The sequence below is a fragment of the Triturus cristatus genome, chromosome 4_2 (assembly GCF_964204655.1).
Source record: "Triturus cristatus chromosome 4_2, aTriCri1.1, whole genome shotgun sequence".
Taxonomy (NCBI): Eukaryota; Metazoa; Chordata; class Amphibia; order Caudata; family Salamandridae; genus Triturus; species Triturus cristatus.
Genome location: NC_140586.1, coordinates 547,369,371 through 547,383,901, shown reverse-complemented (window position 1 = coordinate 547,383,901; position 14,531 = coordinate 547,369,371). Strand labels below are relative to the sequence as shown.

Sequence of the window (14,531 nt, the reverse complement as noted above, 5' to 3'; positions counted from 1 at the left end):
AGCGCATCAAAGATTATTGCTGCACTGCCCTGCGCAAAAACAAAAGCTCAAGAATGCGCCCCACAATGGGCGCAGTACTGGGCCTCATTCATGAAAAGTGTTCCATCGCTGCAACAAAACAGCATTGGCACACTTTTCACGGCGCCCTCCTTGCGACAACATGGATGCGCCATATTTACTGTACAAAAGTCACACATTGCTGTAATTTTGTCGCAAGCTTGGTGCAACTCCAGCAAAGCATTGTTTTTTTTTTGTCAAACCATTTTTATTGCAGGACCAAGTATATCGTACAGTAACCAGGGTGCATGTCAGTAATGCTGGTTTCCCGTCCTCCCCTTAACCGTTAATCTGTGCAGCATACACAGCCGTACTGCCCACATCCCGGAGGCCGGGCGGCGTCACTTAGTCGTATGGCACATGGATACAATACTATCAGGAACGAACTTCCGGTGGGGAGACCCGCTGCCCGCTTTTGATCGCTGTCCCCTTGCTCCCCCAGGTACGCACAGAGCTTACAGTCTACTTCCAGAAAACCTCAAACTTGTAAGCTCAACCTCAAACCCCCCTCCCTAGTGCCCCCCCCATTGCGCCAAGTCAGGAACAAATAGCATGTGTGGTGGGTAGCAGGAAAGATCCATTATTCCCTAATCGTGTGTGTTTTGCAGGGGAGCTAATGGCGCGACTTCGTCTGCTGCATCTTCAGAGTTCTCATCTTCCTCCCCACTGGCTAGGCTATCCCGCAGGGCCTGTACCAACACCTCCCATTCCATTGCCGCCGCCTGAGCCCGGTCATCCGGTTTTCGGCGAGCTAGCTGGTATCTGAGTGTGCTCTCGCTAGCCGCCCATTTGAGGAATTCATTCGACTTCCACCCTTTCGTCACCTCTCTCTTTGCTAGGATAAGGCCCATGTCTATAAACTTGCTGGACATTTTATTCTTGGGCGTGTGCGGAAACCAGTGGAGTATACAAATGTCCGCGTTGTATTGTAGGTCTCTATCTGCCACGTCATTCAACGTGCCTCCGACCCCCTCCCAGTACTCCCTCCAGCAAAGCATGGGGCAGGCCTATCCCTATGGCAAAGTGCCACCCTTATCCCCGCCATGAGGCAGGCGTAAGTTTTTGACGCTGTGGCGTCCTAGAATTGTCACAGTGAAATCTCATAGATATCACTGCGCCACTCCTACGCGGTTTTGCTGCGTGGGAACGCCCACCCTGCATACATCCTAACTGACGCAGGTATAATGTGGCATAGGGGATCACAAGGGCACGCATATGCCTGGATGCGTCCCTTTCTACAGAGTCTAGTTTGGCATCCACAGTGTCTGCTGTCACCTTCCCTGGTTGCCAGCGACCCCCAGATGCTTGGTCCACTGACACGGAGGAGCTGCCTGTGTGTCGGCGCAGTTGGAGCTCCACCGGTGGAGTTTGTGCGCTGCGGTGTTGACGTCTGTAAGAGTTGGCGGAGGGGTGGTGCTGAGGGAGTTGACAAGAAGTTCTTTGGTGGCCTTGATCCAGCTGCGAAGGGGGCGATGTTGGCATTGGTGTACGGTGGGCATGGTGAATGCCTGATGTATACAGTTATGGTCGGACCAGAAGAGTTCGGTGGTGTTGCTGTAGTTGAAGTTCCCGCTGGCAGAGAAGATGGCCTCAAGTGTGTGTCCGACTATGTGAGTTGGTGTGGTGACTAGCTACTTGAATTCGATGTTGGCGAGGTTCCCCAGGAGGGTGGTGGTGTTCTGGTCACTGGCATTGTCCAGGTGGAACTTGAGGTCTCCGAGTAGGATGTAGTAGGTGGATGGTAGAGCCTGGGGTGCAATGAGGTCTACAATGGCATCAGTAAATGGGGCTTCATGGCCAGGGTGCCTGTAGACAAGGGTGCTGCAGAGGGTGGTGTTTGGGTTGGTCCAGATCTGGAAGTGGAAGTGTTCTATGGTCACCGTTGGGTCATTAGAGCGCGTGGTCAGTCGGAGTGTGCTTTGGTAGATGATGGCAATGCCTCCTCCTGTATGGTTGGGGTTGTCCTTGTGGGATGACGATGGCGATGTCCGATCCAGAGCAGAGGTTAGTCCAGGTTTCTGTGAAGAAGATGATGTCTGAGGAAGTGGCGTTGAGGAGGTCCCAGATGTCTGTGGCATATTTGTGGAGGGCCCGCATGTTGAGGAGGTGCATTGTTGGTCGGCTGGGTGGCAAGAGGCAGTGGCGTACTGATGTGGTAGAAGGTGTGTTTGCAGTTTCGACAGGTGCAGGGAGCAAGAGAATTCTACAGTGTTGCTAGATGGCAGTCGGTGTGGTGTCCAGGGTTGATGGCGAGGAGGGTGCTGGCGTCGTAGCAGTGGAGTGTCCAAGAGGAAGGGTCCTTGGTGCTGGGCGCAGTCCTGGGATGGACGGACGCATGCAGACAGGCTTGCTTTCGGCACACCAGTGGTATGCTCGCTGTGCGTGGCTGCACAGTGGCTGCCATTATGTTTTGCTAAGGGAGGACAGGATACCTTGGAGGCGGGAAACGCAGGAAAGGACACAGGAGGGGGGTGGACGCAGGGGGAGTGGGGATTGTAAATATATTATATTAAATTTCTTACCTAGAGGCCGGGTCCCGTGTCTTCTGTGCTCCTGCTCTCCTCAGTCTGCTTCCAGGAACAGGATGCAGGCAGCCAGGCTCCCTCCCCTAAGCCAGTCCCAACGCTGCAAAGCGACATTGTGATTGTTCTTGAGTACCATGGCAACTTGTTCAGCCAGGGGCTGATGGGGTGGGCATGTTCTCCATGCAGGCGGTAATGCAGACTGCATTGCAAACAGGGATGTGTGCATGACTGCTTTGGGCGGCCTGAGAAGGAAGACCAAACAGTCATTGCACACTTGAGTGGGCATACCACTCCGCCCCTGCACTGCCCTGTCAGTAGAGCAGTCCTATCCACCTTCCCATCTGGAAACATTGCATGAGTATTTCAGAAAGGTATCATCATGTTATGTTTCCTCTTCTCGCACTGCTTGAAAGCAGTGGGGGTGACGCACTTCTGCCATAGTGGATGAGCCGCCACTGGGGGTGCATCACCCACAGGTGCTAGGCCTGGGCCGTACTTGACCCCCGGGTCTCCTCCGCTACGCGTTCCACCTTCTCCTCACCTGGACATTGACACTGTGGCTCAATCCGCTGCACTCTCTCCAAATCTGACTCAGGCAGCAGGAGCCTCAGCCAGGCGGGATTTCACAAGTCAGGGTACAGCAGTCGCAGTCAAGTCTGCTGGGGAACCACCCAATGCAGGTGATGCAACAGGGCTCCCTTAGGCCTGAAGTTGCAGCGCTCCCACCACACAAGTTCGGTGCAGCTCGGATGCCTCACCCTCCACAGCTTCCGGCCAGCGCAACATCTCCCAGCCTGTGATGCAGAGAGGTGCGGCTCACCATTGGTACTCTCCTCCGTGCACCCCAGTGTAGTGGTGGCACATGGTGTGCGATGCAGAACTCCCTACCTTGGTGCGCAGGAGCACCTCTACCGTTCACAGCTCCCAGGAGCACCAGGCGGTTTTCTTACACAGGTCAGCAACGTGTCTCCAAGCAACCTGGCAGACTTCACCACCAGGTAAGGGTAATTGCTGATGCCTCAATGTCTACCGCCACAGCCCAGCACTCCACAGCACCTCAAAATCCCACTTCGGGTCACAGGCGCAGGCCCGCGAGGCCTCCAGGCCCCGGGGACTGTCCGTGCTTTCAAGGTTTTGGATGCCATGGTGTTGCAAGGAGTGCGCAATGATAAGTGATGCATCACTGGTTTTACTGCGCGATGAACCTCTTTTTATGATTGTAGCCCTGAGTTTCCTCTTCCCCTGGGACTCTGGCTGGTCATCCTAGCTGTTGGGGGGCTTGGGGGCTTGTTGATCTGTGCTGCACTTGGTCCTGGTTGCTCCATTCTGCATTCCTTTGGTTTTGTTTCCTATTTTTCTTGCAGGTGAATTTATAGGCTATATTTACCTCTAGAGGCAAAAAAATCACATTGGGCTGGCTAACGGGAGTTTTTTGCCGTTAATGAGCCTTTTGTCAGTTTTCACCCGCTAACGTCAGAATTTGTATCGCCTTCACACCAGTGTTAGGGGCAGTTTTCACCGTGGCTACCTGGAACTATCGCCATGTAGCAACGTATTGTAAATACATCGCTAAAAGGGCGATCATTTTTGGTGATAGGCCGCGTTACGAAAACTGCCGCTAACTAGCATTAGCATTAGTTAGCAGCAGTTCTTGTACATTTACCCCTGTATGTGCTATGTGTGAATATCCGATTAAAAATATTGTAAAGGTTTGTGAAAACAACCATAAGCAATAAAGATAATATTATTAATACCCAACCAACATGACAACACAGATTTGTAAACTTTTCACATAACAAAGTGCAGCATTAAAATGTTCTGCCCTGGGTTGTGCAAGGGAAAAAACAGCACAGCACCATATGAACAAATATTTTGGCCCTGATTTGAAGCTTAAAAATAGATACTTTGTTTGACACATACCCTTCCACCATGGTGCAGAGGCAAGTGTGTGCGGTCTAGGATAGTATTTAAAGTAGTGGCATACACATTCAATACAAAGTTTTCTGTATAGATAAACTCAGAAGGTTCTCAACCATTGCATGTGTGCTCTGCACTGTAGCATACATGCAGCGTGTCTTTTTTTGAGAAATGAACACATTCCCCCTTTTGCCTTTTTTGTACCTGCTTTAGGTAGGTGTTAATATTTACGCAATTCCCTGTCTGGCTATTTTAGTAGACTGAGCTTTGTGTCAAAACCTATGGGTGTTTGTGCTCTGATACGCTCCAGCAATACCTGCTTGATGTAAAGTAGCTTTTGCTCTCTGATAAATGCACCATTCCAGCACAATCAAACCTTTAGTGGTGTATGGCAAATAGCATGTGCCACTTTGCTTTGCATCATGATAATGCTGCTGGAAAGCCTTAACAAATCTGGGTCACAATGCTTCAGATGCACACTGTGATTGAAATTACCATTCCAGCAAACTTTAAATTAATACCTTTTTATAAATATTTATTCAAAAATGTTAAGGCCAATTGAATAATTCACATTAGGATTCATCGCCATGAGATCTTGGCACTGACAGTAGATATCAATTTTTATCTCTTGGGCTGGAAAACACACATTGATTGTTTTCAAGGTCAGAGAGCAAGGTCTGAAGAGGAAGAGACATCTTACGGATAACTTTTGTAATGAGGAGCAGTTCATCTGTCTCAAAAGTCTTTCTTCCCAGCCTTTAAATCAAACTCCCTGCTAGGGGGCGTGGTCAAAATGGCAGCCGCATTGGACACTTCTTGGTACCAGTTCAGATAAAATTATCATAGGAAGGGGCACCAGGCATGGATGCCCAATGTCCCCAATCATCTTTGCGATAACCCTGGAACCCCTAGTATGTTTGCGAAGAGATAGATGCTCTGAAATGGGGCATCAAGACAGGAGGCCAATGGTATATAATATCCTTGTATGATGATGATAAACTTATCTATCTGCATGATCTACACACCTATATGGATAGTCTGATGGCCTTACTCACCACCTTTGGTGTATTCTCATGCTTAAAAATTACCTGGCCCAAATCTTGTCCTTTTCCCCTATGCCAGATAAAAGAGTCTATGGGCAGGTAACGCATGGAGTGAGAAACTAGAAAGGAAAGGGGAAACCTTAAAATACTTGAGGGTCCATTTATAGCACAAGTAAGAAGATCTGATTGAGGGCAATCTGAGACAGGCTGCTGCACCCAATTAGACATGTGGCAGTAGCAAAAAGGCTGCTGTTACCGCAAGTACTCAATTTCTTTGCTGCCCTCCTTGTGTGGTTGGGCAAATCCATTTTCACTAGAATACATGGTGTTCTCTCAGAGCAGATCTAGGGTGCTTTTCGAAGAAGGGTCTCTTTAACTGCAGCAGGTGGGCTGGGGCACCCAATTACAAGTTATACTATGCAGCACCATGACTACAGTGGCTGATGCAGAGGCTGGGGCAACCCACTTCCGGTGAGATGGTGGATCTGCTCATGAAACTGAATTGGACATCAATTATAAAGTGGCTACTACACTCACAGGGGCGGAAAAGCCCCCGGAATAGATTTTCTGGGGTAGGGAAGAAATTCAGGGATAAATAAGTCATTGAGAAAGGGCAGGGGCACACGTACCCAACACAATTGCCATTTTGGGCACTACTAAAGATTGAAAAGCTACATGTTAAGAACATTTGGACCGACAAGGGAGTGAGCATGTAGAGAATTTAAACACAAACATCGTTTTGTACAAGCTTCCAGAGATCTGCACCACAAATGAGATCTCAACAGGACAATTTTTCGCTTATAATGCTATTATTCATCATGTAGACTGTAGATGGAGACAGATACATGCAGAACCTGTAACGCTGAGACCGCTTCAATGCCTCCTGAGCCATGGACATGAAAGGAAAGCAGTCACCTGTGCCACTTTTGGACATGGTGACCCCCAACGTTTTGCCTGGAAAATAATGTAATTTTGACTGGAAGAGCACAGGGTCCCTTTTAACCAGGCCCCCTGTTCAGAAGGTCTTTCCCTAAACTGTACCTTTAGTTTCCCAATTGGCACAACTTCAATACCCCTTGCAAGTCTCTAGTTAATGGTACCCCTAGTACCCAGGGTATTGGCACTGAAGAGAGACCCCAAGGGTAGCAGCACAGATTTTGCCAACCTAGAGTCCCCTCACCAAGGTCATGCACCATGACATCACAAACAGCGTGCCTTGGTGCAGATAAAACCGAAGAGTCGACAAAGAACACGCTCCTGTGTGCCATGCCCACAGAAACTGCATGGGATATAGGTAAGACACCCCTCTGGCAGGCCTTATAGCCCTACGGCAGGGTGCACTATATCTCCTGTGAAGACATATCTGCATGAGCAGATAGGCCCCTGCAATATTCATGTCGATTCTTGGATATTGTAAGTGAACAGGGAAGCCACAGAGAGTACATGAGCTGGAAACTCTTCATTACGAGTTCCCTAGCTCCATGATGACTTCACTGTATTATGGGATGCTTGGTACAATACATCTCATCTTAATAAACATGCACTAATTCCAGTGTCAGATTTATTTAAAATGGCGCACATAGGATCACTTAGAGGGGTCCCCTGAAACCTACTAACCCTTAGTATAGTCACCGACTGGTCTAAGCCAGCCTGTTGTTGCCAGACAGAGTTCTGATCTCATGGGATGAGCGCTAGCGTGCTCAGAGGTCGAGAACAAAACCTGTCCAGGGCGGAGGTATTCACACCTTCCCTCAGGTCCCAAAGAGCCATCTGTGGCAGAAAGCTTAAAGGTCCTTGCCGCCTTTGAAATGCGACCCCAGCCTCTCCTGATAAAAGGAGCAGGCACCCCTCCTGTCCTCACCCTCTTTTGGCGGGAAGATAGGCGGGAAAACCTAGAAAGAATAGTAGGTGTGCCGCCCTCTGCCAACTCAACCCCTCAGGTGCTGGAGGCGAGGTGAAGCCCATTTTTTACTGCCTACTATCTTGAAGATAGTAGGACTTCTCCAATCAGGACTAGGGCTATGTCCCCATCCCACAGAAGGTGGGAATAATAGAGGGTGTAGACACCTCAGGTAAGAGGCCCATTGGCCACTTCCTGTCAGTCCCTTGTAAATGCCCCTAAATGTAGTATGTATGTGGCATCCCCAGACCCTGAAACTAGATTTCATGGACACAAGAAGAAGACGATCAAAGAAACGCAGTTGGAACGAAGACTGCAGACCTTGCAGTGAACTTCAGGCATAGAGTCCTGCCTGCCACAGAAATCGACAACCGCCATCCTCCTGCTCATCTCATCATTGTGTGGCCTCCACAAACCCCATAGGGTCATCAGCACTTTGCAAATTGCCAAAGAACTCCCTCGAGATAGAGGTACTGTATCCCGGAAGCCACAGGCAGCAAAGTCTGCTCCAACGTTGTCCGGCTCCCCAACTCGACCGAAGTCTCTGAGTACCAGCAAAAAATACACCTGCTCTGGAGGGTCAGCTTGGCTTCTGCATCAAGTCTTGAGGACCCAGGACCCAACAGAACTGAAATGCATGAATGCCCAGGGTACCGGACCCCCGGCTGCAAAAATCTGCAGAGCATCATCTTACACCAGCACTGGAACTTTGCTTACTGGGGTGGATGACTGTACAAAAGGGGCCAAATATTTACACAAGTCAGTCAATCTGGCACTATTATTATACATGCATAGAATAGCCATGACTTGGAAGTTAGCGTCGGCTGTACCTGTTAAAATTTGGTTGGGAGATCTACAGAAATGGGCGCAAGCAGATGTCATGACACTCATTAAGAAAAGGACAGGAGGGAGCACATCTGTCATAGTGTGGTATATATAGTGGTGGAAGCCACAAACAATGATCGCCCACTGGGATGGCAGCAAAGGCACGAGTGGTATGAGATCGTGTAGAGACCATCAAACTTCTGTCAGAGACAGCATTGCTACAACCTATGTGGGGGGTAAATACAAGTGGCGAGAACGAGTTTCGGTGCAGTAACTTTTGAGATGCCATGTAAATGAGATATATGAGTAACCTATCGTTCATTATACTACACCTACCCCATCCAATTGGCATGCCAGATAACGCGGCACCCCATTATTCCTGAAATAACTTGTATTATCGCTCCTTACAGATGCACGTTGGTAGCGCCATTCACCTCTAACTTTTTGCCAGCAATTGTTTCATGTTTTCTGTTTTTATGTAAAAATGTTTTCTTCATTTTCTTGTTCGGTTCCTCTCCTTTCTGTTTTGTTTACTGAACCCAGTACCTCTAGGAACATCCAATTGCTACACATGGACACGGTAGCCAGGGTCTACTGTGTGGATCTTCTTCACAAATACATTGTTGTTGCACAATTGAGTGTCGAACAAACCTCTGTATGATGTTTGTACAGTAATTGTTGTAAAAATCAATAAAAACATTTTTTTTAAAGTCAAACTTCCTGCTAGTATAAATGAACACAACAACGATAGAGACACAATGTCTTGAATTCTGTCTCAGGAAGCACGTACAATCAACCGATCACTCTTAGCTAGTGGTGTTCAGATTGCTGCAGTCCACATTACTTCAGTTTTGAATGCAGAAGCAAATGCCCTCACCAGAACAGGATAGCCTCATCAGAAACTTTCAAGACAATCATACGTAGGTGATAAACAATGATGTGCTGCATAATGTCTAAATAGATTTAGGTGCCGATTACGATCCGGTAAAAACCGGGTACGAACCGTCGGTCGGAGCGTTTTCTCCGTCCGACTCGTACCCGGTTGTAAAACTTTACAAACATGGAATTACGATTCGCACGGAAACACCATTTCCGTACGAATCGTAAAAAACACCGACGAAAATATACGTACGAATGTGAACCGGGAATGCTGCGACGTGACGTCGGGACGCTGTCAGGCAGCGCTTCACGACCCAGGAAGTACGATTCGAACCGACAGCAGTCCGGACGGCAATATTTTTACGCCACCCAAAAAAGTGCCGGAAAAGCGAAGTACGGCGCGAAACGACCAGAGTAGGTGGCCCGGTACGTGCCGACCCCCCCCCCCCCCCCAGCCCCCGTACGTTCGAGTCAAACCCCCCCCAGCCCCCGTACGTTCGAGTCAAACCCCCCACAGCCCCCGTACGCGCTGGGGGTACGCACCGTACATACACGGGTGGGGGTACGACTCGAACGTACACGGGTGTACATACACGGGGGGGGTTCGACACGTACACGGGTGTCATACACGGGGGGGTTCGACACGTACACGGGTGTACATACACGGGGGGTTCAACTCGAACGTACATGGGTGTACATACACGAGGGGTTCGACACGTACACGGGTGTACATACACGGGGGTTCGACACGTACACGGGTGTACATACACGGGGGTTCGACACGTACACGGGTGTACATACACGGGGGGGTTCGACTCGAACGTACGGGGGCTGTTCGGCGCGTATGCGGGCACATGTCTCCATGGTTGCTATGGGAGTTCGGTGCGGACGGTGTTTTTTCCATACGGTTGTCACATCGGACGCACGGGATGGATCGTAATTCCGCAGTCGGACTTCACTTTTCACATTTGTACGGTAAATCGTCCGTGGACGTGTCGGACACATTTTCCGATCCGAGGACGTGTGGGGAATAATTCCCAATGCGATTCGTATGGACTTTTTACCATGCGAATCGTAATTGGCAGTTTGTACGGCACTTGTACGATTCGTACGGTAAAAAGACCGGATACGAGTCGTACGGGAAATTTTTTTACCGGATCGTGATCGGCACCTTAATCTTCGCAAACAGCAATGCCCACACATTGCCTCCAGGTACTGCCAACCAGAATTGCCCTTTAGATGAACTGTTCAGGAAAGTTCCTGTACATCTATCCACCAATTTCTCCAAGTCCCTCATCAAGCTGTGGCATTTCATAGCTAGAATGATCCTCATAGCAATGGAACAGTCCTGGCAATGGTGATTCACCTATCTACTTCATCTATTGCAAATACCACCAAGGAGGCTGCCATGCAGATTGGATCTATTTCACAAGTGTGGAACCAAATCTTGCATCCCACACTTCCCTCTTTGGGATTAGTACCCAACATGGCTACTGAACCCATACAGTATGGATATGTACACTTTCCTCAATAGTGTATGGACATTCTGAAGTGGACAAATGCCCATCCCCCCTCTTCTGATTACTTCCAGTGAAAGGGATTCTTTATGTGGAGTATGAGGAAAACATCAACTCCACCAAGAGTAAAAAAGAAACAGTACTTCCATATCTTCTTTACTTCACCAAGTTAGGGTTGCAGTCCTCTTCCACTAAGGTATACTTTGTAGCTGTTACTGATTACAGGAAATGCCCACCAACCTCTTTATTCAGAAATCTCATTAAAGACTTTCAAAATGTATGGATTCTCCATTTTATCCAATTCACAATTCTTCCTTTCAGTATAATTTATGTACATCTGCCTTTTCAGTAGTGATCGCATAAGCACTCCAGGTTAGTGACTTATGCCTCCATGAACTCTTCACTGTATTCCACAATAATAAGATAGTCAGGATGTCACATCAAACCTTCCTTCCTAAGGTGGTGTCAGACCTTAATGTTAATCAGTTTATTTCACTTCTCACCTTTTTTCAAAATTCTCCTTCTCCCACAGAACAATCTCTATATTTGTTAGAGGTTGAGAGAGTGATAAACCTTCACCTTGATAGAAACAAGACAACCATAATTCCAGGCATTGGTTTGTAAATTACAGTCCTGCTGAAAGAGGTTTAGCCTCTTCCAAGCAATCTCTTTTAGGAATGATTGTTTCTTGTGTTTTATTGTATCATCAGCTAGTCAAACCTTTTTTTCCAGGTACACCCATGGCTTAATATACAAGAAGTAAAGGTAGTTAATTAAAGGTTGCCCCTATAGCAGAGGACTGCACCCAGCAACCTAGAGTGAGGTTATTCATTTATGAGACTCTGCTGCCTTGAACAAAAGACTCTAGAGCTGACACAGCTTGGCCAGTCATCCTGAGGAACCTTTTTGGGCAGAGCACAAACCTTTCATTTTTCTCGTTACCTTGGATGCTTTTTTCAAGGGATGTGCTTGCTATGCTATTTAAAACTTATGATTATCAGTGGATATCCCCTAAATTAGAGCGAAAAACAATCACTGCTATCCTCCAGTGAGACTATTAGCAAACCACCCGCCTCCCCTTTGGAAGTAAAGACATATTGATGCCCTGTGCAGCAGGTTCCCAAGTCCCAATAGAAAAGTATTGGACCAACTTCCACATATAGGGCTTGTTGAGGATCCTGATGATATGTGCTTCCTTAACGGAGCGGTGCTAGTTTCCCCATTTTTTTAAAGGCTGCAGCCTATCTAGTTACAATTCCCTTCTTTTCTTTCTTAGGTTTCATTAAAACTGTTTCTGAAAAATATTTTCTTGTCATTTTGTGTCAAACTATTCACATTTTAAAACCATTTTTAAATTCCTTTTTTAAAAGAGACAACATTAGTATGATGTAGACTATAGGCTTTCAAAATTTCTTTTTCTAATAATGAGCTTTTCTTCAGAAACCTTTTTAAATATTATGTTTTGTGAAAAGGTCTCTGGAATCCTGTGATTGGGTGAGTTTAATCAGTATTTGAGATTTCAGTGAAGATTTTCCAAAGAAGAACTAGGACTACAGGTGAGTACTTTTTCTGGTACATAAGTGAGTTTTTCCTGTTTCGATAGGTATAGTAGGCGCAACGGGCTCATAATTACTATTCCTTATAGAGTTTGTGTAAAAGGACAAGGTCTCGAACAACTGATTTTATATTGTGAAGGGTTTTAATCACAACTTAATTTCAAAGTATAGCAATGTACTCTTGAACTGAATGGTGTAATTAATTGCAAAATGATGAATACGCTCAATCAACATTTCCTTTTTTAGAAAACATAAATACCAAAAGTAACCCTTGTTTTCCCATGTAGGTTTCCCAACTGGATTAGATAAAAATGGGATTGAAGAGAAATTACAGGGTTAGTAGTTAACTTTGAATTTATAAAATGCCTTGTACTTAAGAAGAAAGCAATGTTTCTGTTGTACCAGATATGATTTAAGCATATGATGGTATGAATATTATTACTGCAATGTACGTTGTGATACATTTGTTGTCATTGATTTTCATATCAACCTTTTGCTTTCTGTGAAAACATGTTTCTATACAAATGTTTTAGTCCTAGATTTCCATTCAAATGTTCAAGTTGTCCTTAATGATATAATTGTCGTTATATGATTATCTTGATCCCCTTTGTAATGTTTTTATATGGAGAGCAGCTTATTCAAATGGAGCCCTGTCCCCCAAGCTGCATAGGACCTCAATAAAACCTGTAAAGAATTAAACAAAGACTTATAGAATTACAGATGAGTAACAATGATTGATGGATGTTTTCACAGAGGGGTTCTTTGTGACATCAAATAAACAATAAGAGTGAAGCTTTTTCACATTTATTCATCTACTGTTTTAGGAACGTGCATACATTGTGGGTCAGATTTACTATTCCAAGTCCAATTTAACACACATTGGGGAAAGTGCATATATTGGGGGGGGGAGGCGGTGGAGATCGGATTTACTATTTTATCTCAGGTTCAACAAACATTAGTGAAAGGGCATAGATTGGGGTGATTAGATTGCATACACTGGAGGGGTTAGATTCAATATAACCTCAAAATATAAATGCACATTTTTTTCATTATTAAAATTTGTTTTCAAAATCTAACAATACATCTGAATTATTGAATAAACAATATACCTGAAGCTCGACATAAAAAACACAAATTAAAAAAAAACTCATCTGATAATGATACATTTTTTCAAAACAAACAATAAATGTCAGAGTGTAAAATTTACATATTGACCTTTCTTATTATATTTTTGAACATTTCTTTCAGAAAACACATTCCAGCTGCACCCCAATATATCCAAAACCAATATTAACAACTTAATAAACTATTTTATATAAAATAATCAGATTATCACATACTTCAATAAGTTAAAAAAATTAAGTTAGTCAAAATTGACATTTAAAAATTAAGATAATTTATAAACAAATTAATTATTATAAATTATTTTATCTTTTCTAAGACTACCCACTCACTCACCAACAAACCCCACACCCCCAAAAATAAAAATAAATAATTTTACAATTCTAAAATATATAAGCAAAAAATAAACAATGTCAGATATCCCACATATAAAATTATTATTTTAAACACTATCCCCCAATACCCAATTAGCATAAAAAACACAAATGTTCATTATTACATAATTGAAATTATTTATTAAACATATAAACTAATAATAACAATATAAATATTTAAATAAAAGGTGATACTGTAATTTAAACAGCATAATAGAAAACAGTACTATAGTAAACAGTATTTTAAACCTCAATAGTATTGTAAAACAGTAAAAAAGGATATATTTTCCTTCAGGAATTTTACCCATGATATTTTTCTAGACTCAACATATTGACAACTCATGGCCTAAATTAACTATAACATGCGCCCTCGCCCTGCACTGATAATTACCTGACATGTTTAATGACATCATTCATAACATTAATGGAATTTCTGAAATGACATAATTGATGACAACACTTTGCATGGGCGTGGGTGCAAGTTACATGAGTTATGGTTACTTGAGATAGTTATAATATATAATTATAAGTAAAAGCTATTTCGAGTTTCAGAAATGGTAAACACCTGCATATCTGTCTAAATAATGGAGTTCTATGTTTAATAAAATAGCAAGTTCTGTTTTTCTTGTCCAAGGAGTCCTACAGCACTGATAAGCCAACGACTGAAGGCTATGTGCATCTTTCCTGATAGCCTTCAATAGGAACCTGAGATATGATTTTGAACAGCCTGTCCCAGTGTCAACTGGTGTGAAGACTCTTCTCTGCCCATCAGCTTCTGTGTTTGACTTTTAAAACATAATTTCATTGTTGTTAAAA

General features: G+C 44.9%; 1 protein-coding gene across 1 annotated transcript in view; it reads left to right on the top strand.

The window, feature by feature from the left end:
- The window catches only part of HFM1 (helicase for meiosis 1), a 3,754,865-nt gene that overhangs the window by 1,580,728 nt on the left and 2,159,606 nt on the right, over window positions 1-14,531 (top strand). Inside the window, exon 18 of the mRNA XM_085599940.1 lies at window positions 12,507-12,554. Coding sequence (XP_085456066.1) covers window positions 12,507-12,554 — 48 coding nt within the window. The remainder of the gene's footprint in view (window positions 1-12,506; window positions 12,555-14,531) is intronic.